The following is a 27,391-nucleotide window of genomic DNA, read 5'->3' as shown; positions in this document are numbered from 1 at the left end:
TTTTGTAAATATTCTTTGTTGTGGTCAACCAAGGGTAGTGTTATAAATACACATACATGTAGCGGATGACCACATGATTCTATTCTCCTTAACCTTATCTCTTTGTATGTGTAAATCGAGAGCAAAATATTTTTATTAATTTATGAACAACATGAAACATACAAAAAAAAAAAAAAAATAGTTTTCTTGCATTTTCATAAATAATAAAAGAAGTAGTCTTCTTAGCAATCAATAAGTAGAGACTCCAATTGATAGCGTGTTATAAAATTAAAAGAAGTAAGAAAAATTGCAAGACACCAAAATATGAGGAAATTTTGTTCTTCAAGAATTATATTCATTCATGTTATTAACACTTCTATTTATAGGCTTACACTAATATTGAGAGGGAGATGAAAATCTAAGGCTATGTTTGAATTGAGAGAAGAGAAGAGAAATTCAATTTCTCGTCACCATGTTTGGATCGACAAGAGAGAACTTGGAACAACTTTAAAATTTTAAAATACCTTAAAAATAGATCTAAGGCCAGAGTTGGAATTATAATTTTAAAAAGGTTTCTCTCATCTTCTGTACACTTATGGAAAGAAAGAAAACTCACCTTTTTTTTTAATCTCCTCTTCTCTCCCCAACTTAATAATTCAAATAAGAGAAATGGAGAGAAACTCATTTATTTTCTCTTCTGTTTTCTTCTCTCCATTTCTCTCAATCTAAACACAACCTAAGAGTTACCATCAATTAATACGACATACAAAGAAATGAAGGTTAAGGAGAATAGTAATCATGTGGTCATCCACAATGCATATATGTATTTATAACTCTCCATGCCTTATATGTTTAATTCCATTACAAATTTAATTTTTACAAAATCATTTACTTTTAAGGTATGTTTGATTGCACATGGAAAATAGGGTGGAAAATCAATTTTTATGGAAAATGACATTTTTCAAGTGTTTGATTGCACATGGAAATGGAAATTCATTTCCACCCCATTCATAAAGTCCATTAAATCATGGATTTCACTTTCCCACCCATATGGGTGGGAAAATGAAATCCACCCATATTTTCCATCATCAATTCTTCCCTATCACCATCACTACCATCACCACCACCACCACCCCCACCATTACACTAACCTCGCTGTCGTCGTCATCATCGCCGGCTACGTCGACTCTGTCTCCGACCACCTTCTCTCTCTCTCTCTTCTTCTCTATCCCTCACCTCCTCCGCCACCACCACCAGCACATTCTCCCCCCATCTTCCTCACTTACTTCCATTGCCGCCATCGTCGTCGCTGCCGCCACCTTCATCGCCACATCTTTCCCCCTCCCTCTTCCTCGTCATCTTCTTCTTTCTTTCCCCCTCCTCTCATCTTCTTCCTCTTTCTCCTCTTCTTCTTTTTTCTCATATTTTTCCATGATTTTATCCAAGTGAAATCAAACAATGGAATTTGATTTTCCAACCCTACCTATTTTCTACAACTAATTTTTCATGAATTTCAAATTCCATGGAAAGTGACTTTCCATGCAATCAAGCATATCCTTAAAGGATAATAGATCTTCATTTTCATGAATTTGGGTATACAAATACAAAAAATAAAAGCAATGGTATTGGACACAAAATATCCAACACCATTAAATTATTACTTTTAATGTCCATTAAAATATATTTTTTAAAGATAAAATTGCCCCTCATAATTGATAAGTTCACTTGTTTTGCAGATAAAACATAAGAGGATGAGGATAATTAATGGGACCCCAAAAAAATAAAAAACATCCAACCCGGTCCATTAAAATATTACATTTCAAAGATAAATTAGGTATAAACTGTGATAACAGATTCATGAGTATGACACATGGCACAACCTATTCCACATGACACAATAGATGAGTAGTTTAATATAATCTTGAGATGAGTCTTGATAATATGATTTGACCGGTGGCATATATACTCAATTGATTCCTTGACGTGGACAAGTTCAAGAATTATAAATCTATATGCCTCGGGATACACAGCCCCTTAGGGATACACTTTAAAAAAAAAATAAAATTGGAAAGTGCAATCATGTATCCTGAGACATACAGATCTACAATTCCTAGAGTTGTCACATCAAGGAGTCGATTGAGTACGCGTGAGTCATATTATCACAGCTCATTTTCAGATACTAAATCTTGATATCAAGATTTGCGTTGGATTATATAGGGAGAGAGAGAGAGAGAACTCATCGGTGAAGTTGCAGCGACGCCGGTGAAGTCACCAAGTCTCTCCATTAAACTTTCCCACGGAGAAAAAAAAAATGATGAGAGAGAGAGAGAATGAAATACATTGAGGTTACACAACTAAAAACAAATGAAAATCACATCAGAAGTGAAAATAGTCACACCCCAACAACAAACCAATTAAGTTCTTTTGACATATCTCCTTAATTAGAGTACTCATTCGTGAATTTTTAATCTCCTCCTCTCCCCAACTTAATAATTCAAATAAGAGAAATGGAGAGAAACTCATTTATTTTCTCTTCTGTTTTCTTCTCTCCATTTCTCTCAATCTAAACACAACCTAAGAGTTACCATCAATTAATACGACATACAAAGAAATGAAGGTTAAGGAGAATAGTAATCATGTGGTCATCCACAATGCATATATGTATTTATAACTCTCCATGCCTTATATGTTTAATTCCATTACAAATTTAATTTTTACAAAATCATTTACTTTTAAAGTATGTTTGATTGCACATGGAAAATAGGGTGGAAAATCAATTTTTATGGAAAATGACATTTTTCAAATGTTTGATTGCATATGGAAATGGAAATTCATTTTCCACCCCATTCATAAAGTCCACTAAATCATGGATTTCACTTTCCCACCCATATAGGTGGGAAAATGAAATCCACCCATATTTTCCATCATCAATTCTTCCCTACCACCATCACTACCATCACCACCACCACCACCCCCACCATTACACTAACCTCGCTGTCATCGTCATCGCCGGCTACGTCGACTCTGTCTCCGACCACCTTCTCTCTCTCTCTCTTCTTCTCCATCCCTCACCTCCTCCGCCACCACCACCAGCACGTTCTCCCCCCATCTTCCTCACTTACTTCCATTGTCGCCATCGTCGTCGCTGCCGCCACCTTCATCGCCACATCCTTCCCTCTCCCTCTTCCTCGTCATCTTCTTCTTTCTTTCCTCCTCCTCTCATCTTCTTCCTCTTTCTCATCTTCTTCTTTTTTCTCATATTTTTCCATGATTTTATCCAAGTGAAATCAAACAATGGAATTTGATTTTCCAACCCTACCTATTTTCTACAACTAATTTTTCATGGATTTCAAATTCCATGGAAAATGACTTTCCATGCAATCAAACATATCCTTAAAGGATAATAGATCTTCATTTTCATGAATTTGGGTATACAAATACAAAAAATAAAAGCAATGGTATTGGCCACAAAATATCCAACACCATTAAATTATTACTTTTAATGTCCATTAAAATATATTTTTTAAAGATAAAATTGCCCCTCATAATTGATAAGTTCACTTGTTTTGCAGATAAAACATAAGAGGATGAGGATAATTAATGGGACCCAAAAAAAAAAAAAAACATCCAACCCGGTCCATTAAAATATTACATTTCATAGATAAATTAGGTATAAACTGTGATAACAGATTCATGAGTATGACACATGGCACAACCTATTCCACATGACACAATAGATGAGTAGTTTAATATAATCTTGAGATGAGTCTTGATAATATGATTTGTCCGGTGGCATAAATACTCAATTGATTCCTTGACGTGGACAAGTTCAAGAATTATAAATCTATATGCCTCGGGATACACAGCCCCTTAGGGATACACTTTTAAAAAAAAAAAAAAAAATTGGAAAGTGCAATCATGTATCCTGAGACATACAGATCTACGATTCCTGGAGTTGTCACATCAAGGAGTCGATTGAGTACGCGTGAGTCATATTATCACAGCTCATTTTCAGATACTAAATCTTGATATCAAGATTTGCGTTGGATTATATAGGGAGAGAGAGAGAGAACTCATCGGTGAAGTTGCAGCGACGCCGGTGAAGTCACCAAGTCTCTCCATTAAACTTTCCCACGGAGAAAAAAAAAATGATGAGAGAGAGAGAATGAAATACATTGAGGTTACACAACTAAAAACAAATGAAAATCACATCAGAAGTGAAAATAGTCACACCCCAACAACAAACCAATTAAGTTCTTTTGACATATCTCCTTAATTAGAGTACTCATTCGTGAATTTATTGAATTACGTACTACTGTTACACAAAGCAATAACATATTGCATGCCAGATCATACTTACATGACATGTTTCCAACTAAAATGTTCTGGGAGGAACTATGGTGACAGCTTCCATGAACTCAGGATCATCTCCTAAACCTCTCAATGTCTCAGGTTTGAGGCAAGCTTCCACATCTATACTCCCTTTGATCGCCCCGGGAAAAACTGTTAACTTCCCATCAGATTTGTTCCCAGCCCCACTTCGGACCGCTTCTGGTACTCCCCAACCGAAATCATTTCCATAAACATTGAACCTCGGCGAGCTTCCCGTCAATAAGTTACACCCTTCACCTTGATCACCATTGACACCGTAGAAAACAGGCTTCTTCATCCAATTCTCTAGAAACCAACGCGCTTCCGAATCAGTTTGAGAAACAATTTCTTGGTTCAATAGCTCGGCCACCCACCCGAGACCACCTTCAAGTAGCTTTCTAACTGTAGCTTTCACCGTCTTCATCTGAACTACATTTCCAAAGTATTCTTGAGGCAACGGAGGGTTCATTCTAGGCCTATACCCAACGATTATTCGATAATTGGTCTCTTGATCGGGTGGAAGACTCCGAGCACGGATGACTGACCTCCACATATGAGCCAACAAGGCTTGAAGAGAGGATATTTTATTAGTACTCCCTCGCTCGGCGTTGGCCTTTGCTTTCAAATTTGCTATATTTACGGCTGAGAAATGGAAGACCCTCTCTAAGAATAAGGCCGGTGATGGAGTAAATCTGTTTATGAGTTCTATTCCTTCCAATGACAATCGAATCGGTGGCGATGATGATCCTTCCCCATTTTCAAGAAACCAACGTTTGAGAATAGGAGGGTGTGATATAGGCTCGATACCTCGAGATATCTCAGACCATGAGTTCATGAAATTCCAGAACGAGGTACCGTCCGCTGCAACATGGTTCATGGAGCACCCAATGAAGATGCCGTCGATTAATTCCGTTATCTGAATTGCGAGTAGTGGTTGTGAGAGACCATCATGATTGATGGCTCCATTGAGGGGGAAAAAGGAATGGACGATAGGGGGAACGTAGAGTGGGTCGAGGATGTTGGACACAGTTATGTTTGCTGCGGCATGGATGAATTGAGCTCCTTCATTGTTGCAGTTGATGAAGAAGGACATGGTGGGAGGATCATCCCTGTCGTGTTTTGTGAAAGATAAACGGCCTGCAAAGGGGATGAAGTGATCGAGAACACGTGAAAGAGATGATTTAAGGAGGTCGATAACAGGTTGTTTGGATGGTGGGGGCTTGATGAAGAGGAGGCCCTTTTGGATGTATTGGACTGAGAGCAAGGCTAGGTCCCATGGAGTCAATTCGCAACGATAATACGATTCTAATGGAGTTTGAGTCGATGGTCGAACCATGCATGTCGAGATGTAGTGAACCTCTACTTCACTCATTGTTTCTCCTCCTTCTCTACACTTTCACACCCCTTCCCCCTCTCCTTATATAAGCAAGCAGGTTAGTGACCAATGATTAGTAGGCGAAGGTGCAAGCATGGTTTCATATCTTGTCCGAAACCGAGATGAAAGTTTTCATTGAGATGCGTATGAGATTGAATTTTAACCTCCCTTTTGCGAGGGGATAAGCATTAGAAACATTGGAAAGACAATCATTGCGTTTATTACATAGACTAGAGTATGCCATTGCCTAAGCCGCAAGCTTTCTACTTTGCCGTTGAAGGGGGGTAAAAGAAAGAAAAATAATAAAATTTGAAAGGATTTTATTTAAAGGGACAATTATAAAAAAAAATACAAAAAAAAAAAAAAGTATTTATCAAAACAAATCCAATTTTTAAAATATTTTAAAAAAAATACAAAAACCGGTCTTTCAAAGACCGGTTTTTCTCTCTCCTCAATTTTTCTAACACATTCTCTCTCCTCTAATATTTTAAAAAAAAATGAAATTTTTTTTAAAACCGATCTTTCAAAGATCGGTTTTTCTCTCTCTTCATTCATTTCTCTCATCATTTCTCTCTCTTCTATTATTTAAAAAAAAAAAACGAATTTTTTTAAAAAAAGATTTTTCTCTCTCTTCATTCATTTCTCTCACCATTTTCTCTCTCTTTAAAAAAAACGAATTTTTTTCTAAAATTTTTTTCTCTCTCTTCATTCATTTTCTCTCATCCCTTTCTCTCTCCTATTATTTTTTTTAAAAAAAAATTTTCTCTCTTTACTTTTCTCTTTTACCCTTCTCTTCTCTTCTTTTCTCTTCTCTCCAAAAGAATTACTTTTTTTTTTACTTTTTCATCTTCTTCTTCAACTAAGGTAAGGTAAATCAAAAATTTGTTTTTTTTTAAATAACAAAGGAGAGAGAAAGGAGTGAGAGAAATGAATGAAGAGAGAGAAAATTTTATTTTAAAAAATTTTCATTTTTTTTTTAAATAATAGGTGAGAGAAAGGAGTGAGAGAAATGAATGAATGAAGAGAGAGAAATTTTAAAAAAAAATCGTTTTTTTTTTAAACAATAGGAGAGAGAAAGGGGTGAGAAAAATGAATGAAGAGAGAGAAAAAAATTTTAAAAAAAAATTCATTTTTTTAAGGAGAGAGAAAAGGGTGAGAGAAATGAATAAAGAGAGAGAAAAACCTTTTTAAAAAAAAATTCGTTTTTTTTTTAAATAATAGAGGAGAGAGAAATGAATGAAGAAGAGAAAAACCAGTCTTTGAAAGACCGATTTTAAAAAAAAATTCATTTTTTTTTTAAATATTAGAGGAGAGAGAATGTGTTGAGAAAAATTGAGGAGAGAGAAAAATCAGTCTTTGAAAGACCGATTTTGTATCTTTTTTGAAATATTTTAAAAATTGGATTTGTTTTGATAAATACTTTTTTTTTGTATTTTTTTGATAATTGTCCCTTATTTAAAAAAGATGGAGAAGAGAAAATGCAATAAAGTTAGGGAGAAACTTTTATAGATTTTTTTTTTCTTTACATATGAGAGAGAGAGAGAGAGAAACTTTTTAGGAAAAATTACTTAAAGGACCCTAACTTTTCATCGGTTGCTTAATAGGATATTTTTTAGTAAACTTTTTCTTTCTAAATGATCCTTGGACCTCATCTCCCACAATTCTCAGAATTAAATGGTCTAACCATTCAAACTCATCATTTTCATCCAAAAATTGAATTTTTGACATCTCAATTTAGTTTTGAAGACTCCATTTCATGAGAAAGGATTTAAGAAAAAAGAAGAAATCATTTTCAAGAAATTTTTTCAAATATTTTGAAGATGTATGTAAAAGCTAGAATTTTTTCATTATTTTTTCTTAGCTTAAAAAAGATGTTCAATAAAATATATTATTTTACATAAATAAAAATTATTTGTCAATAAAAGAAATTAATTATGTTGCATCAAAAATAAAATAAAAAATCAGTTGACTCATCCAAATTTTCATTAATTTAGCCAATATTTTTAAAATATCAAGCAAGCCACCCCGAATCTTGAACAATTCAATGTGACAAATGATTTACATTGACTAATACCTTTCCGACCAACTGGGATGACTTGAAGAAAAAATAAAAAGAGATAACAAGTGCCACCACTCAAAGAATAGACATTGTTTTAAAAATTGTTTGAGGCTGTCATCTTCGTATCGGTCATGAGCAAGACGTCACAGATGAGATGTGCTTTTTTTCTTCTCCTCATTATTTTGGTCCACAAATTTGAAAAAGGGAAAAAAAAAAAGTCTGGTATAAGATATCATTCGAGTCATCTCGATATTGTTCACAGCCGATGAGATACCAATTTAAGGTTTAAATCATTGGGAACTATTATTTGAAACAAATACCAAGACAATTACTATTTTATCATTTAAAAAAAAAATGTTTTACAATAGAGATATGTAGTTGATAAAGGTATTTTTGTCATTGAGAGAGAGGTACTTGTTAGGTATACTATAAAAGAGGATCATGCTTGTGTAACTAATCACTTAAATGTGTAACATTATTATATACTCACATCATAGAGCATGGAAAATGTTAATGCGAGCAATTTGATTACTTAAGTCTTGTCAATCATGATAATCAAATGATAAGAGTGTAAATGTCCTAAGAATTTCTATAGAGTTCTTTGATATCCAAAAACATGATCCGATGCTTCAGGGTTGTAAAGGACAAAATTCTATGAATTTTGAAATGAAAAGAAAACTATTTTTCACCTATTGAATTTTATTTTTTTTAAGTTTGGGAGTTATGTGGAAGTTCGGTAGCTGTCCATTTTCAAAACCTTGGATCCAATGCAAAAGGATCTTTTTTTTTTTTTTTTTTTTATCTGAGTTTTTCGATAAAACTTAAGAGGGCTGTGGTGTTGGATTTCTAATGTGATAATCCACTTGAGCAAAACAAGCCTTAGTAAGGCTCAAGATCTTACTATGTTATTAAAGAAAGGATTTCACTTCCTTGATCGCTTACACATGATTAGAGGTGGTGTTCTTTACATGACTCGAAAACTACACGAAATTAATGGATTTGATTCAAGCCTAATTGGGTTTGGGACATAATAGTGCCAACCCATCTAACAAAATTATTAAACGGGCTGCGTCTAGGTTAGGGACATCAACCCGCTTAACCCATTTTGACAAATTTAGGTATTGTGTCATTAACATGTTTTAAATCATGAACCATAAGAGGCATCTCAAATATCAACAATTATTAAGGATTTTTAAAATTATACATTTTTTACTAGAATTTCATAGAACGTTTTAATAATACATTTTGTTTTTAATTTTTATAAAATATAGAAGGTGTTTTAAGATATTTTCAAATAATTAAGTGTTAAGTTTTTATCTTGACAAAGAAAAACACTTTCCTCTAGATGACAGCTAGTTTAGTTGGTAAAGTCTTTGGGTGATGATACTAGAGACCTGAGTACAAATGTCATTAACATCGAGTTAGTGAACTCATTAAAATCATGTTTACCTATACATAAATAAAAAAGACACTTTCCTTACCATGAAAAGTTTCCTATCTGCATTACCTTTTAACGTCCAAAACCATGATCCAATGCCCAAGGGATGTGGAGTACAAAATTCTAAAAACTTTGGAGTATTTTTTTTTTTTCAAAATATACTCGATTTATGTTTCGTGATGCATAATTTATTTTGGTTTATGGTTGTGTGATTTCATTTTTCGTAGTGGTATTTTATTTTGGTGGTGGAAATGAAACTCATTTTTTCCATTTAAGGTTATAATATTATTGGAAGGGGGTTACATGGGTCAGGTCAAGCTTCCCATTTAATAAATGTGTCTGGTTCAGGCTTGAATTTTTTACACCATTATTTGGATTGAGTAAAATTTCAGAATACCCTTACCTCCACACGACACAACTCAACCTATTGCCACCCCTACATATGATTTATATATTTTGAAATATTGTCACATTGACATGAATGTCATGCTTCATCACAAAGGTAATGATCTGATCCATGAAATTCACAACACATAATGTCATAAGAGGGCAAAATTAACATTTTCATACCAAATAATTTTTTTATATCAAACAATCATGAGAATTCTACCATTAGAAACTCAAAATAACTTTGGAGTGGCGCAATTCACATTTGATTTGGGCATGAAAATGATCAAAATGGCATTAAAGAAACCTTTTAACCAAAACTTCTTTTTACCTCATAAAAATTGGCTTTTAAAATTCAAATTTCTTATGAAAATCCCTTTCTATCAAGTAATTCCACATCGTAAAAGGTACTTTCTTTAATTCTCTTCACTGGAAAGCAAGTTCGAATATTGGAATGACATGGAGGCAGATATATAAGAAGAAATCGATAAGCTTTCAAGACTCTATAAAATGTTTAACCATAGAAAAGATCATGAGAATATCTTGCTACTGGTATTCATGTGTTTTTCAATAAACACACCACCATCTAAACATTTTTTTTTTTTTTAACCTTTGTTGTTACAAGTTCATACAAGTATTTGAACGATTTGTGATCCACTCGCAACATTTACGAAAGAATCCTCCTCATTCAACAATGCCAAGGATGATAACACAGATAAACCAAGTACTACACGAAGCATGCTGAAACAAACATCTCTGGAAGTGGGATTTGGCCACTCCCCATAACACAGAAAGCTGGGTGTCATCCCCTTGAAAATGCCCATCAATTCGTGGATCTATACGCCAAAAGATTAGCTTGATTAGTGATACATAAGACATTAGATTTGATTACCAATGACTAGGAACCAACCATGAAAGTTGCTGAAATCTGAGTTACTAGAAGTCAGTATCAAGCCAATTAAAAGAATCTTTCTATAGTGGTATTGAAACCAAAATATGTCCAGCAAAATATTGCAGAGGATGATGTTGGGTTTGGTGATATAAAATCACATCACTTTCGTTTCTATGGGTTGATGGCCTTTTCCACATATGTGTGGTATTATGGAATTTTCCTTTCATTAGCTTATGGGAAACAAAAGTGGGTTTCTAGATGATTGTTATTGTCCATTTAAAGGAGTTTCTCTAAAAGGAGTGGTTTTTCTCTTTTTTAGAGTGTGAGAAAACATCAAATCTCTATGTGTTTCTTTTTCTCGTGTAAAACTTAGAAACTTAACGTTCTTGAGGGTGATCATCACATTGTTGTTACGGGTTTGTGATAACAGGAGTGCAATCGGGATTTCTTGTTTGGGCTCTTACTAGAGTAGGATATAGAGATTTGATTGGTTTCACCGGAGTGTTGAAAGTATAGACCTCCATTGTTGAAATTTCCACCTTAATTAGTAGATTTTTACTTGTTGGCCTACCCGTGGATGTAGCCCCGTTATAGGTGAACCACGTAAATCTTGTGTTGTGGTTGTGTGTTATTTCTCTACTTTCTTTATTGTTTCTTGAATTTGCTTTGCAACACATTCTTGAGGTTTGGTTGTTGGAATTAGTTTATTTGTTGTTTGAGGTGATTAATTTCAATAATTGGGTTTCGGTGTGTGGCTTGGGATCTAGCCACAAAATAATGGAACAGTAAAATCCAACTTCTATAGAGGAGTTCGTTTCAATGGCTTCATGTAGCTGTTTTATGCAAAGCGCTAACATCAAACTTGTATTCCTATCTAAAATACACAAACACAGAAAAAATATATATATATATGTATGGTTGTATGATTAGCATTTATGTCTGACCTTTAAGTACTGGTTTTTGGCAAATCGATCTTTCTTTCAATGGCCACAGACTGAATGCCTCCTCCAGTACAAGTCACTGCAGAAAGTCGGATGAGTGGAAGTTCATCAATCTGGTTTCCATTGTGCACTATAGTTGGCAGCATTTTTGATAACTTATCATCATTGCTCAGATACAAAGTGCGCCCATATCAGGTGGCTCTCCTTTGGATCCACCAGAAGGCGTAACTTTTGTGGGTCCACCTTTCTTTCCTTGCTTTCTCTCCTTCCTAGCCTTTCCAGAGGCTACTTTCTGATTGCTGATAAGATTTCAAGGGGGAAAAAAGGGTTTAAGCTTCATTATAACTTCAAATGCAAACATGTTACGAAAAGAGAGGTTCTATTGTCATACCAACTTTTTACTAACAGCACCCCAAGATGTGAGTTAAACCTATGGTGATTTACATATGAATTGGGGTGCTGTTAGCAAAAGATGGTGTGGCAATAGAATCTCTCTACAAAAATTAGCATTTAGCAGCTACAAAGTTGCAGCATATTTGTAGTACTATTTCAAGTCCATAAGAATAAACTTTATTTTTCCTTCTTGTTATGAAAGCTAAAATAATGATAAAATCATGTCTTGTTTCACCAACCAAGCACTACAGTACATACTTCTAAGATATTCATAAGCATTGTGGTTTAAGAGAGAGAACTTTCCGTAAGTGCTACGGAGTCAAGCTTGTAATTGAATCTGAAATTCTAACTCTTTTATTTGTTGTGGTTGCATAATGTTATTAATTTTCATTGAGATTTCAAGCACTGTCAAAAAATTCTCTGAAGTCTTCTGAAAATTAGGAAAAATTCTCTGAATAAGGGATCACCTAATTAATTCACGGAATTCTCGGTGACTCGTGGAATTAATTAGTGATTTTCTAAATTAACTGGTGAACAGTTGAATCAGGATTTTTTTTCTTTTCTGTTAGACTAAATCAACCCAACTCCTTATCTTTCCCCCTCTCAAAAGGCAAAACCTAACTCCATAATGCACCTCTTTTATTGGTTAAAAACATCATTTTTATAATCCCCTATTTTTTTTTCTGAAGTACAATAGTTTTATTTTTTTATAGATTTCAAATTATTTTGGTGTGAAATGAGATTAATGTTTGCTGCCCCTACAGCCCTACCCTCTCCTCTTGCATTTTCTTCCCTTCTCTTTTGAGGAAATGGTCCAAACAATGTTTTTAGTTTCTGTATGTTTTGAATTGAATCCTGCTCTCCAAATTTGATCTTTGTTAGTAATTGATAGAATAATTGTCACACATTTTCTATTTCAAGTCCTGCTAGATCTTTATGTTGAGAAGATTATTAAAAAAATTACCAAGAAAAGAAGTTCATAACTCAAATTCTTGCCAATAAACTTAAGTTCATCACTCAAAAGCTCATAACCCTCATCATCCTCAAAGTTGGCTAAACAAATTGTGTTCCTTCATTCCGCTCTGTCCAAAGCCACATCTTTTGTTATAGAAAGAGTGTTCATATCTACATTCACCAAATAAATCTAGTTTAGTTGGCCCAACTTATCTTGTTTTTTGTATGCTCTTTTCACTTGAAAGCGGATGTATGAATCTTTGCACGACTGACAGAAACATTTGATAGTCATTTTTGTTTTGGGAAAATTACTAAAAGAGGGTCAAATATTTTAATACTTACAAAAAAGAATCTATTTTTTCAAAAAATATCAAAAAAGAATTAAGTCGGTGGAAAGTCCAGCGTTTTAGTTACTCACTGGACTGTCCAGTGTTTTAATATGTTAAAATACATTGCTTTACCAAAAATGCCCTCTGGATAATTAAAACGCTGGACAGTCCAGCGTTTTAATAGCTTGCTTTAACACCCCAGAAATTTAGCCTCTATTTAAAACGTTGGACAGTCCAACGAGTTACTAAAACACTGGACTGTCCAGCGACTTAATTCATTTTTGGTAATTTTTGAAAAAATAGATTCCTTTTGTAAATATTAAAACATTTAACTCTTTTAGTAATTTTCCCTCTTTTTGCAACTGAACTGAAAAACTTTGAATGAATCAAATAGAGTGAAATTCTAGAAAGAGTTCAAAATGCATACATTACAAATACATTGGAGGATTTTCCCTTGTCTGATCCACAACAAGTCTTGTACTTCTTTTTTGAACCACAAGGGCATACCTTGTTTCTTGGTATTTTCTGCAGGAATAAAGAAAAAGAAGAGGAAATAACATTATTAACATACGCATTGTGTTCACAGGTGTGACTTGGTATAATATCATTATTAGAGCACATACTTGTTGATAAATTAATTGAAAACATTTTTATGGAAGTAAAGAGGTGGTTGTAATTGGCGTTTGAAGTGATAACCTTGTCCTCATGTTGCAATCTGTTATCATCACGACTTGGTCTAATATCATCATTAACAAGCCCATTGTGTTCACATGTGTTCTCTTGGGATGCCTCCTTTGTGCGTTCACAATCCCCATTTTCATTTTGACCTAGAGGGTTCAGAAATCAAAGTAAAAAAGTGAAAGAAAAATGAGTTCTAAAGGCAAATCTAAAATGAAATTGCAGAAAATGGTCACTAGTGAAAATACCATCTAAACATGTAGCCTAGTTACCTTATATATTCCTAAGACTTTTAATGAAGAAAAAGAAGCTTTAGAATGAAATTAAATTGGTGGACAAGTATTTGAGCACCTTACATACATCAACTACCTTCATGATATAAATGAAAAAGGATAGTAAAATTCTAGAACCAAAAACAAATAAACAGCACAAAACTGCGATAGTTGAGGAAACATAACCTCATATTACAATCTGGAATGTGCATAAGTTACTGAACAGCCATTACCTGCAGAATCATTTTTGGAAGGAAGATCACCGTTGTCAACTAAATTCCTATCTACTTCTTGCTCTGTTATTAGAAACTCTATTGCAGCATCAACATCACCATCTAGTTGTTGTAAAACCTGGATTAAGATAGACAAAAATTCACAAGTTCCATAATTAAGAAATTTTTTAATCATAAAAATAATTTAGGAGGACTACAAAATTATACCAACATTTTTCTGCCCCTCAGAATCAATAGTCGCAAAAGAAAGAAAGAAAAATGCAACAATTTCAGCATGACATCAGAAAGAATAGATTAAGGGGTTATCACCTGTTCAACTTTATTGGCACTTTCACATCCACTTCCTACCATGACCAACTTAACTGATCCCGTACCAATGATATTTCCACAAGAATCCCTTTTGGATTTGGAGGTCACAACATTCGCGTTATTGGATGCCGAAGAAATATCAGCATCCGCCTTTCAAAAGAGTTTTACTTAAAATTATCAGTTTTCAATTCACATTTGGAGTTCAAACTCTAGAATAGCATAATACAATTAAAGATTCTAAAACTCTGCATCAAACTAGCAACCTTAATCAGAATTGGCTTAGCTGACCCATTGCAAGGATCTTCTTTCAACCTTATGCTATTGTAATGTTCCTCATTATGATATGATCTGCAAGAACGTTTGCCAGTTTAATTAATTAATAAAATGACTAATTTTTGTATTGTAAAATACATAGTACCAACTAATATTAGGGGAACAATCTATCATATATCAAATAAAAAAATATATATATAGGGGAACATTAGAATATAAAAGTAGCTTTTAAGGAAGAAGTTGATCCAACAATATAGCTGTCAGCATATCTAAATCTTTGGTATCTGCTGAATAATTATGGTGTTAAAGTTCATCAATATTCAAAGGCCTCACTCAATGAAGGTATTGACTTCTCTTCATTTGTTGGTCCTATTTGTTCAAAGGTAAGTTGACTACGCACATTTAAGGTCCTCCCTAGTCTTGGAATAGATGAATTGGGCATGTAATAGATTTTGGAATAGGCATATAACTAAGGTAATTAGTCTTTCTTTCTTTGTTACCACATTCGAGGGGCTGCAACCTTAGTCACAAAAAGCTCTTATTATTATTATTTTTTTAAAGTCTCGTTCAAACGCGTTTTGTACCTCTAATGATTAAAACGTGATATTTACAAAAACAAAATTGTGGTTTAAGTTTTAAACACGTTTTTCAGAAAATAAAGTCAATGGTTAATTTGTGTAGCCTTAAGGTTGTTTGTGATTTGGTTTACACATTGTTTAATTGGGATTTGATGATAATGTTTTAATGTTATTTTTTTTCTTCGTAAGTGTGTTATTTTGCTAAAAAAGTATGTTGATGGTTAGACCTTTTTTAGCATCATAAAATGTATAATTATTTGTGAAAACATGTTATCAAACATAGATATACAATAATGTTCTTTTTTTCATGTTTTCATTTTTTCATTTTTTTTTCTTTATTTTTTTTATTTTTTTTTTTTTTTGCGCAAAAGTATATTGGAAGCTTAGAATAAATCTCAAATGTATTATATTTGTTATTATATATATATATATATTATTTTTCTCATTTCCTGATCATTTTTTCGGAAGTTTTCCCTTGCCATTTTAAACCCCTATTCCAATCTAAGCTCTTCTAAGCAGTCTTCACACTTGAGATAGGTGGAATAGCTGAATAAGAGTATTAGGCGACAATGCCATCTAAGAAAAGAAATATTGCAGTATTCTTTACTCGTTATTTTGAATATTTCATAAGTGCTATATGCTAATCATCCATAATTACTTCAATCTATTTAAATTCACCTTTATACATCGAAAGAAAATCTCCAAGATAGAATTCACCTTTCTATGTTAAAAGAAAATCTCCAAGACATAAATCATTTCCCTCTATCCTACATCAACTCTTGCATTTTTCCAATGTCACAATAGGACTGAGCATTGCAACCTACAGGATCATGCAACACAAGAAATCTGTATAGCCAAACAAGCAAATGGAGAAAGGCCAATTTGTCTTCCTTACACCAATTATGTGTGATTGGTTTTTTAATTCTTCTCATCTCAGTTATTTCATATCTCCACTTTTGGTAAATCAGAACATGTCATTCTTTCATCGTGTTTGCTTAGCGTCTTCCATGTGAAAACTGCAAATAATTACATACTACTACCTATGTTTAAAGTTTAAAATAGATGCTTAATGAATATTAGGATTCTTCCACAAGTGCCCATCAGCTAAATTACAAATCACAAATTTAACCATTAGAATCTTAAAAACAGATGAAATAAATTTTAAAAAAAATAAAAATCAAAACAAACCAATATGTCAACAATAAATGATATTTGTCTAGCACTCTAGTCAAAATGATACATGATGGAACTTTGCTAAGAATGTTTGCCACTTGTTTATTAGACAAAACATTAGTACTTTTTAGTAATCGGACTTAATAAGCTTTTACGTATCAGAGTTCACCAATGACGGAACAAAATGCACTTGTCAACATATATTGAACCAGAATGTTTCTGAAGATCCTTTCATCATGAAATATGACATGAATTCTCTACTTTTATACATGAAGTTGAAACAAGTTTTATACTTTTATTTCTTAAAGCACTACCATGAAAGATTTCTTTCGAAGAAGATACAATAGTTAGTGGTACATTATAATTTGTTCTCATCTCTGATCAACATAGTCAACTTCTATCATCATTTAAAGAAGTCCCTAACATGGTATACAGAAAATGTATCAAACAAAATAAATAAATAAAAAAGCTTTGTCACTACTATATCTAAGGCTTGAAAGCACTTACAAATGGATCATACGAGCTGCATAATCTTCAAAGTTCCGTATGTACCAGCGGGGTGACACAATCTGCATCAAGAAAATTAAGAGCATACTTCAACCTCTCTCTATCTCTGTTTGTATGCCCACTTGTGGGTCTTGAAGGACATAATGTTTGATGATTCAACCTTATAGGTTGTCATGATACGACGATCATCTCTATCAAAAATCAGTCCACTTTAACATCACAAAATACTAACCATATGAAAAAATTGACCGGAAGACATGGTCTAATTGGACAGTTTGGCTAATCCAAATTCAAGACAATTTTCATTAGATTGGGACTATCAGAATGGGTTGAATCTTTTTATTTTTTTATTTTATTTTTGGTGTGTGATGGTCCTCTAAACTGTATGAACAAGCCCATATGTGGTTGGAATGTCCAACATGATGTAGGAAAGGAAGGAGATTCTGAAAACATTTGGGTATGTGAAATTGATTTAAGGAAGATAATAGTTATGCAACCCGACGAGGTCACGTCCACACGTGTGGACGTAGAAGACCCACACGTGAAAGACCTAGGCCACTATGAATGTCTGGAGTTCTAGAACAGCTAGGAACCAATAAGAGGGGTAAAAGGGGTAGTTACCGATGGATTTCTATTGTGATTACAAAATATGCCACTCATTTGTGGCAGTTTAGATACTAACGCTTACTTATTCCACCTAAGAAGTCAAATTTTATTGGAGAGAGGGAATTACTGATTTTAGGATTGAAAAAACCCAGAATATTTCCCTTGTGTATGTGTTTGGGGAGAAAGCTTGTCTCTTCTGCTAAGTCTTAATAATCTGGAGACTTGTGAGCTACCTATAAAAAAGAACCCATTTGAGCTACATAATAGAAATCAGATGTTTGTACCAGATTTGGACGGACTAAACTAAATTCCTAAATGAAATGATCTATAGCTCAACAAGTTTCTGACTACAGACTATATAAGCCAATGCAACCGACCTCTACACTCCCTCTGAATTTCCACATCAAACTTAAATTCAAATTATCATGGTACCAACTACATAGTATAATAGTGGAATGCAAAGCACCAATAAATAATAACCTCCTCAACCAGAACCTTAATTAGCAGGTTTGAGGTTGCATAACCAAGCAGTTTTCCAAAGAGGAAAAAAGGAAATAGATAAACTAATTGTTCAAGATATCTGCTATTGGCACCCCATCTATTACTTATTACACCCCAAAGCTCTATCGTTTTTTTTTTTTTTGCTATATTTCTATTATGATTTCATGTGAACCTAATTATAATTGTAAACAACTATTGAAATTGTTTGAATTTGAGTGTTATAATAATGTTTCGTAATGTTGAGATTATAATTTGAGCCAGAACTTTATACTATTTTGAAGAGTGTGATGTAATCTTTAATTGGGGTGTGATCAAGTAAAAGTTGGAGTACCAATAGGAGCTCTCTTATTCAATTAAAACTACAAAAAACGGTGCACTGAAAAGTGATGGAAGAAGTTTCTTACTCGATGAATGCAAATATTAGTATGAGTAACAAGAGAAGCTGCTTGCAATTCCATGTTCCCTGCCCATGTGCCATCCTTTTCCATGGACTGACAGTATTCATCAAATGGAACATCATCCTCAATAAAAGGCTCAAACTCTTCCCTATGCTTCTGTTAGATACAGTTCTGACATCAGATTACTTATCAGTTGGTTTTTGAAGAAAAAAACTGCTCATAATATATAATCCAGTTTATGTCCTTCTCAATAAGTAACGAAGTTATCAACAAGGTAAAAGAGTCTGCTCAATGCCATGTGAAATAATAAAAGAAAATAAGATACTAAATCGGCATTCTAACAAAATCATTAAGAATACGTAAAGGTTCTCTGCAGCCATAGTTACCAAAGACAATTCAATGACAAAACCAAAGTGCTTAAATGCTTGCACTATCAGTATGTCAATAAGTGTAGAGAGATTTTATTGACACACCAACTTTTCTATTGCCACTCCAATTCATATGTAAATCACAAAAGAATTAGCACACGTCTTGGGTGGTGTTAGCTGAAGTTGGTGTGGTAATAGAAGCTCTCTAATTGTATCCATTGATAAAAAAGAACAAAATGGGTACACAATTTATTATGTCTCGTTAATTATTAAAAAAAGAAATTGACTGCCACATCGCATGAAAGCAAATTCACTCAAAATATTTGATCCAGAACAGACTGAAACTTCACAAAAGGGCAAAGTTATCTTTTTTCAATGAGCTCCAAGCAAGGATTAGTTCCTGTATAAAATGATAGTTTAAACACCACACTTGCCTCATCAGGCAGTCAAGAAGGACCAAATCTTGCCCACCATTACTCAAAGACAGTATTTCATAGCTTACACAGTGTACAAGGTGTACAAGTACGACAAAAGCAAGAATGGGGATAAATAGATTCTTGAAATCCCAGACTAAAGAACAACAGAGGATAATGGTGAATAGTCTGCAATATGCACAATATATTTGTATTTCACTTTTTTGCACTTACATATAACATGACTCTGGTCATTTTCATGTATAGATATTTTGTTGTTATCAACTCCTTAAATACCAGTCAACCTGATATGGAAATTCAATACACATCCCATATGGTTGTTTATTACTATTTGATGATTGATGAGTGTATTTTTGTGTTTGTTTCATTATTTCCGAAAGAGTCAACAAAACATTCCCCTTTAGTTTCATTTCATAGACATCATTTACCTGAAAAATGCATTATTCCCATACTAGGTCGAAAATTTCCCCACAAATTTATCTTTTCTAGGAAATCAAAGTATTAATGTTAAAAAATAATAAATAAAGAAATAGGTGAGCTTTCATTATCTGTTAAATAAGTGTTGCAGATTCTCAAGTCCCAATGATATCAGTCGAGAAGATAACTAGTAACCAGAACAGGGGCATATACCATGCTTTCATGGACTTAATTAAATATTGAAGAAGAACCTAAGAGAGAGAAAGAAAGAAAAAAAAATTGTAAAATCGGCCCAGTTGGTTGGGGCCAGACTGCTGTTATAACACTGAATCATGGTGAGTTGCAAATTACTGAAAAAGCATCTGAGAGAGAAACCAATATGAAAATCAACCCATTTGGGGGGATGAGGGCAGGACTGCTCCTTTGAATACTCCTACCAAATTAAAGTATAGTTATTCCAAGAATGCTCAGGGAATGTCATCCAAATTCAACAAAATGGGTTTTACTTATTAAAAAAAGGGGTCAAATATACGGGACTCATGGAATTTCTGGTTTATCTTGCCGTGAGATGCCCATCTACTCTGATAGAAACCATGTCGTTCAAGCCATATCAATTTTTTTTTCTTTTTTTATAAGTAAAGCCATATCAAGTTTGACTGACCATTTGCATCGTAGGTTGATTGCGATTCACAGATTACTCACTAATTACGCAATTCTCTAGTAATATAAGAAACAATACATTCTCCGACTATATTTAAGAATCAACAAATGGTACACTCTCTTTTACTAGCATTAAGATTCTTTTTTCGACAAAATGAAATCGGTATTCCCCCTCTCATGACCTTATCTACATTGACGATAACAGTGTCACTAGTTTGCTTCCAATACAATCTCTCAAAGGTGCAAACACATTGGACTACCATTGTATTTGAAAAATCAATTCATATCAAACATGAGTTCAATATCAAATAACTAAAAACAGAATCAAAACTTTTTAGTTGATGTAAATATTTCGATACCGTAATGTATTGCACCACCATAAGGCGATACTTTCTATGTTCTTCTTCGTTGCCTTCCAGCTGATCTGCTAGTGCCCTGAAAAATATCCAACACAATCAACTTAACCAATTACATGTCAAAGCCTTCTAAAACCATCGACACGACATTCTTTTGTGTTAGAAATAGTAAAATATGAAGATGCCCACCAAACTAGTACCTAAAGAAACAGTTCCCATCAGCAGTGACTTCGGCAATTTTTAAGCCCAAAACATCTAGCTGGGATCGGAACTCTGTAATGTCCGCTTTCTTTCCATGTTTTTTGACCTGTGCACCAAGTCTTCTCAATGCTTTAAAACACTTAACCAAAATGTTTTTGGACTTTTTAAAGTAATTTCTTCGAGCATTTGGTTGATTTTGTAACAACGTGATGCATCGAGCGCTTAGAATCCTATAAATTGTGAGATGTCTACAAACACTTATAAATGCATCAAAAAATTTCATTATCAACCAAAATCTTATTGGACTAAATCAGTAATTTCTTCAAGCATTTGGTGGGTTCAGTAACAACAAAATGCGTTGGGTACACATAATCCTATAAACTGTAGAGATTTCTGCAAACACATATAAATGCGTAAAAAAAAAATCATTATCAACCAAAAACTCATTGGATATTGATCAGTAATTTCTTCAAGCATTTGGTGGATTGGGTAACAACGAGATGCATCAGTTGCTTCGAATCCGATGAACTGACAAGTGTCCATAAACACTTATAAATGCATTAAAAAAAAAAAAAAGCTCATTTCCAACAAAAATCTTATTGGATTTTGATCAGTAATTTCTTCGACTATTTGGTGGATTGGGTAACAATGAGATACATCCATTGCTTCGAATCCAAGAAACTGATAGATTGTTCGATAGAATTGAAGAATCTTTATGAGATAACAACTAATATTGCAAATCAAGTAAGCAATCAATTGATTCAAAGAGAAAATTTTGGGGGATATTAAGAGGGCTTTAGAGATGCTAACGTGAGCCTGCTTCTTGGGTTTGGACTTTTGACGCTTTGCTTGAACCATGACGAGAAGTTTGTAGAATTCAGAATAGCTTGTCGTGAATGAACTTGATGACGAGAAGGAGCATACAGATTACAAAGACATCAGCAGCCAGCAGCCCATGGTTTTAAATCTCGGTATCGCGTGGGTTCCGAGTTGACTTATCGAGTCACCTCGTTCCCGGTGAATCAATCCATCTAAATCTATACATATTCATATTCAAATTTATTATGTTTGGCTGCTACAAAAATCGTTTTACATATCCTGAATTAAACTCTTTTTTTTTTTTTTTTTTTTAAATTGAATTTCATTTTAAAAGTCCCAAAATAAATATCACTAAACAATCTTGGCCTTATATGTTGGCCTAATTTGAAAAGGATTGGAACAGAACTCAACCTCGTGGTAACTAAAGTGCTTGGCAGCTCCACTCAGCTGAGTCGAATTGATTATTTATTCTGGTGCTGGTGCAGAATAGGAGGAGCCCTCCCAAACATGGTTTTAAAACTCGGTTTCGCGTCTCATCTCATCCAGGCTTGATACCGAGTCGTCTCAAATGAGTTTTCTGATATGTTTGAGACCTCTCGTTCAAAAAATCAAAATATTGAACCTGAGTCCTAAATCTCGATAAAAAAAGTGACTTTGTAAGTTGGTCTCATTCAACTCTTATATTGAGTTAACTTGATCGATACATCTCGATCTCGGACGAGTTTTAAAACCTTGCTTCCAAACTGAGACTAAGATAGTAACTCAATAATCTTGGAGTGGTTGATCGTGTCGATCACCGTTCTTCTTTAAATGGATAACTTCGTATTTTATGGGAATTTTCATTAACTAACCCTAAAATTTAGAAGATGATCTCCCTAAATCTCTCGTAATAAGGAGAGAGAGTTAGATAATTCTATATAAATATATTGTTGAGCATCTGAATCAATTGCATTCATGAAAAATCCGCCGCTGTAGATCAAAAATGTTGTAGTGTCATATTGTATTCAAAATAATTAATTTATTTATGTATGCATAATGTTTCAAAAGTAAATATTTAAATTTTCTGTCAATATTATTAGACGAAATATCAATGAAAGACAAAAATTTAATAACTCGTTATCTATGTGAGATACATTAAAAATATTCAGTTTTGGCTGGTGTAATAAATGTTATTAATGACTTGAAATGTGCATTGTTTTTATATCCCTAAATTTTATTTATTTTCTGATGCCATCCCATTTTATTCGGAGGAAACAATGAAGGTATTCTAATGAGTTGTAAAAACACAATAAGATTACATTTTATATGAACTTCTTAGTTTGACCATTCATCATAATATCCTTTTCATATCTTCCTTATAAATTATTTTCCTTAATCCATAAATAGTAACTCATAAAATATAAAAGGCATTGTCAACACTTTAATCTAGTCCACAATCATTATTGAGTGTGATCGTATGATGGTTGATCCTTGAATTTCTTAAGCAAAATAAGAAGATGGTGCATGTTATTTAAAACTTCATTTTGAAGTAGCGTAGAAAAATAATCGTAGAAACCCTGCATGGTCAATTCTTAGCATAAAAAAGATGCATAATGGCAAACTTATACTTGAACTTTGAAGGCATACACGTCGTCCTTCGCAGAGGTCATTTCTTTAATTAGCTTAGCACCATTGGTATGAAAGTGAAAATACTGTCATAGCCACAAATAATTTTTTGAAATTTTGTAATTCATCTGTCCGAGGAATTGAGCAAATTTGTGGGCATGTAGTTGGTCTTTAATATTACTCCATTCCAATAATAGAATGTTGGAAGCTCAATTTTTACTTTTAGGCATGGTGGTGTGTACAATAACCAGTTGCCTCAATAATGTGCACCTCCTTGAGTATCATTTTTTTCTTCCCATGCTTGACACTATCGATTGAAGAACATGTAGTAATATTTTTATTTATAGTTGAATAAAATATGTATATGTATTGAAAACAAACACATATTTATCATTTGTTATTTCTTAATTAAAAATAATTATAATATTAAGATAAATAAGTTTGAGCAAAAACAAAACATGTGCCCTAAGGATTAGTCCGATGCTTTAAGAGGTTCAGACACCTCAAATTTAGAAAAGACTATGTGGATTTCAGAAGATTTGAAAGTTATTGATGTAAAGCCTTGGAAGATTTCAACTATAGTTGTATGGGGCATAAACATCCCATTTATTTACAGTTTTGAAGGGCCCACTTTATTGTCTTTACCCTTGATCCTTTTAATTTTATTATATTTCATCTTTTACCATTTTAATCCACCTTATTGTTTTACATTTTTTTTACCCCTTTTAACTTCTTTATTTTATTTTAATATTATCTCTCCAAATATATTTCTTTTTGGTTGTTACCCCTTTAACCCCAAAGAGGATGCCCTTCACCCTCCTAATTTTACTATATTTTTTCTTTTATCCCTTTAACCATTTTATCATTTTTCATCTTTTACATGTATAATTTGAATTTTTCTAATAACACCCATACAACTGAAACTACTAGTGGTTTACAAATTAATGGTAAAAAATTGATAGTTCAAAATTCTAAACCACTTTTGATGGGGTTGGAAGTTTTAGATTGTGCTGATTTTTTTGTGAGGATGATCTCCTCATCATATATATCATCTTTACAAAAAAATAAACCCATTTCGAAAATTGTAACTCATACGGGACAAAGACATTGGCTCCCTAATGTTGACTATCAAATGAGACTCATATATATATGGGGAGTGCCAACGTCAATACCCCATGAGGACATCAATATTCTCCATCACACTCACTTTTCAATTATACCCATGCCCATTTTATCTTTTAGTGGGAAAGACAAGGGTATGTTAGTCATTTATATAGTAATGTTTATCTTTTGCATAGAGTTGTGTAGGAGTGACCTCAAAATTGACACTATTTCACACATCGTTGACGTGGAGGTGCACATAGAACCATAGATGTTTCTTACTTGTATCTTGATGAAAAGCATTTATGGTTCCATACACACATCCACATGAACAATTTGTGAAATGATGTCAATTTTAATGTCATTAGCATTTTCCTTCTACATAACAGATGTTAAGCACATATACATGTATATTATACTTTATAAATTAGGCTAGCCTAAGCCTGACTGACTTAGTAAGATTTATAATCTTACTAAGGGTTGTTGGGCCCACATGGATTATCACATTAGCAATCCAACACCACAACGTTCCTTCTAGATTTCATGGAAAATTTCATTTTCAAAATATCCATGATAATTTACTATTTATGATAAAATACGTTGTCAATGATATAATGTATCTTATGCAACATTATATTTTCTAACGCTCCAGCAAATTGCATGGTCTTTTGAAGAAGGTATGTGCGGCTGATTTCATTAAATAATCAATTGCTATTGATCTCATGTGTTCATGAGTGTTCGAAAATTCAATCATGCCTTATGGCAGTCACCAAGCATATGCGAAGCCCATAATTGTTGTATCCCATTTTTTCTTTTTTAGTTTTTGGACATAGTCTCTCAATAGATCATGTATGTTGTGATCTCTCAAGGGCGTACAAAGTAAGGTGTGTGATTTAAATATAAAAAATCTTGTTTGAGAGAGTACAAATAAAAAGAAAAATTGTGAGACATGGGTGTATAGATTAGGGACATTTTTATATATGGAGGAAAATAAGAGTTTTATTGAAAGAAAAGAAAAGTCGTAGCAAGACAAAAAAAAACACAAGTTAGGTTCGGCAACGCTAGTGATGTTAATATCAGAGATTGCCTGCCAAGGTTGTGCTCTCAATATATTATAATTAACCTAAGTCAATTATATTCTCTATATTTAAACGCGATAATTATTAATATTTCCTAATATAAAAAACTACTAAATGATATGTAATAAATATATAATTCTCCATCCCAACCTATTATTTAATTATGATAAAATACAATGTCTATGATATAATATTTAATATATGTATCTCATGCATTTTTAGACAATGCAACTAATTTTTTAACTATTGATGCTATCATTTTATAATATTTTTCATTTAATTTAATTGGGATATGTAGATTAAATCACACTCCAAAAGCACATGCCTATTTTATTCATCAAACTCTAAATTCATAGATAGCATATTTAATATGTTTTGCACTTTTATGGATAATGGGGTCAAGATTAAAATAAAATAAAAATATCTTAAAATTATTTATTGAGTATCATAGAGCAAAAATCCATTCTCTTGTAACTTGAGAAGCTCAGTGAGGTCAAACCTATTCAGGTCACATTTTCAACATCAATATGGTATTTTCCAAAGAGACTCTAATGTTAAAGTTAGATTTATCCTCTTATATTTACTAGGACCTTTAAAAAATTAAGCAAAAATAACTTTTCATGCATTCTTTTTTTAGATTCCTCTAATGTCATTCGTGCAAGTATTTTTATCCTTATCTAGCTCCTAGATTTCCTCATATAATAATAACTATTTTCTTTGATAGTTCTTCATCAATTACAGATTTGATCTCGATGTTTCCTTCTTTAGAATTCCTTTTTCTCATAGAGAGCTTTACTGATGGTGGTGCCATCCTTTTCTGTTATTTGGTTGTTTTTCTTCCTATGATGCTTTTTTGTTTTTTTTTTTCTTCTCAACAAAGTTTATTAACGTTCATGCTGAAGATAGATCTTGTCCATGACTAATTGACTACCTAGCTTCACTACAATCGGAGGCTTCTCATCCAACGGTCCTGATGCAATCTTGTTCATTGCACACGCTAGATAAGTTCTTATTTGTCCTTTTCTACACATATTACTGCACCTTATCCAAAAAGATTCACTGTAATCTTTATATTTTTTTTACTCCCAAGTTGAGGTAAAGATTCCAACCTTATTAGTAGAATTTTGATTTTCAAAAAAAAAAAAAACATTTCAATGTAGTAACACATGCATGGAGTCATGGTTTTATAGATTAGGGGACTCATCCCAAACTCAGAGGCAACCACTAGATATGCTCAACATGAATCGTTCATTTGCTCATCATATTGACTCTTATTTTGCAAAATATTTATCGTGTGCAATGGAAACTGATATGAGCTAATTATGTTTTGTGTTTTTTTTTAATAATTTAAATGTTTATCATCTATGAAACAAGATTTTGTGATTGAGCATCTACCAATTTACCTTCGAATAAGTAAAAAAGAGATTCCATTGAAGATTTAGCAGATGTTAGTGTTCTCTTAGTAAAAGTTGGCGTAATAATAGAATGTCTTTAAGAAAAACGTAAGAGAGATTCTATTGTCATGCCAACTTTTGCTAACGCCACCTTAATTCATATATATACAAGTGAATCTTCATTTTGTATAAGTTGAATATAACGAAATTCTAAGTCTTATACATTGTTTACTTTTATTACCAAAACATATTTTTTCATTGAATTAGTCACTTTTTTAATCAACGAATTTGCTTATAAAATACCAATGATT

At 33.0% G+C, this 27,391-nt stretch overlaps 2 protein-coding genes across 5 annotated transcripts; both read right to left on the bottom strand.

Moving 5' to 3' along the window:
* Positions 1 to 4,034: 4,034 nt before the first annotated feature.
* On the bottom strand, positions 4,035 to 5,831 carry LOC147403812 (putative acetyltransferase At3g50280). The gene is made up of 2 exons (XM_086439545.1): positions 4,340 to 5,831; positions 4,035 to 4,105 (listed from the first exon to the last, which is right to left on the bottom strand). The coding sequence occupies exon 1, from the start codon at positions 5,720 to 5,722 to the stop codon at positions 4,355 to 4,357; it is 1,368 nt and encodes a 455-aa protein (XP_086295671.1). The 5' UTR covers positions 5,723 to 5,831; the 3' UTR covers positions 4,035 to 4,105; positions 4,340 to 4,354.
* Positions 5,832 to 10,083: 4,252 nt separating this feature from the next.
* LOC147403811 (SEC-C motif-containing protein / OTU-like cysteine protease family protein) lies at positions 10,084 to 22,192 on the bottom strand. 4 transcript variants are annotated; one of them, XM_086439542.1, is made up of 12 exons: positions 21,893 to 22,180; positions 21,082 to 21,188; positions 20,885 to 20,960; positions 18,653 to 18,802; positions 17,142 to 17,203; positions 14,874 to 14,958; positions 14,611 to 14,760; positions 14,302 to 14,419; positions 13,815 to 13,945; positions 13,546 to 13,643; positions 11,446 to 11,741; positions 10,084 to 10,445 (listed from the first exon to the last, which is right to left on the bottom strand). In XM_086439542.1, exons 1-11 carry the CDS (start codon positions 21,938 to 21,940, stop codon positions 11,612 to 11,614), a joined length of 1,155 nt encoding a protein of 384 aa, XP_086295668.1. In that variant the 5' UTR covers positions 21,941 to 22,180; the 3' UTR covers positions 10,084 to 10,445; positions 11,446 to 11,611. The 4 variants fall into 4 exon arrangements, with proteins under 4 accessions (XP_086295668.1, XP_086295666.1, XP_086295667.1 ...); XM_086439540.1 differs by having other exon boundaries at positions 21,082 to 22,182; XM_086439541.1 differs by lacking the exon at positions 10,084 to 10,445 and adding an exon at positions 12,800 to 12,960 and having other exon boundaries at positions 11,605 to 11,741; positions 21,082 to 22,187.
* Between the last annotated feature and the right edge of the window lie 5,199 nt (positions 22,193 to 27,391).

This window comes from Akebia trifoliata, chromosome 4 (assembly GCF_017979445.1).
Source record: "Akebia trifoliata isolate Shusen 1 chromosome 4, ASM1797944v1, whole genome shotgun sequence".
Taxonomy (NCBI): Eukaryota; Viridiplantae; Streptophyta; class Magnoliopsida; order Ranunculales; family Lardizabalaceae; genus Akebia; species Akebia trifoliata.
Note: the sequence above shows the minus strand (reverse complement) of the source record. Positions and strands in the feature narration are given on the sequence as shown.

Excerpts from the sequence above, each read along its gene's own strand:
- LOC147403812 (XM_086439545.1), bottom strand. The coding sequence starts at position 5,722 with ATGAGTGAAGTAGAGGTTCACTACATCTCGACATGCATGGTTCGACCA.
- LOC147403811 (XM_086439540.1), bottom strand. The coding sequence starts at position 21,365 with ATGAAATTTTTTGATGCATTTATAAGTGTTTGTAGACATCTCACAATT. Across the intron at positions 14,959-17,141 it reads GCAGCTCGTATGATCCATTT|ATCATATCATAATGAGGAAC; the intron begins GTAAGTGCTTTC and ends ACGTTCTTGCAG. Across the intron at positions 11,742-13,545 it reads TCCTCCAATGTATTTGTAAT|CAATCAGAAAGTAGCCTCTG; the intron begins GTATGCATTTTG and ends AAATCTTATCAG.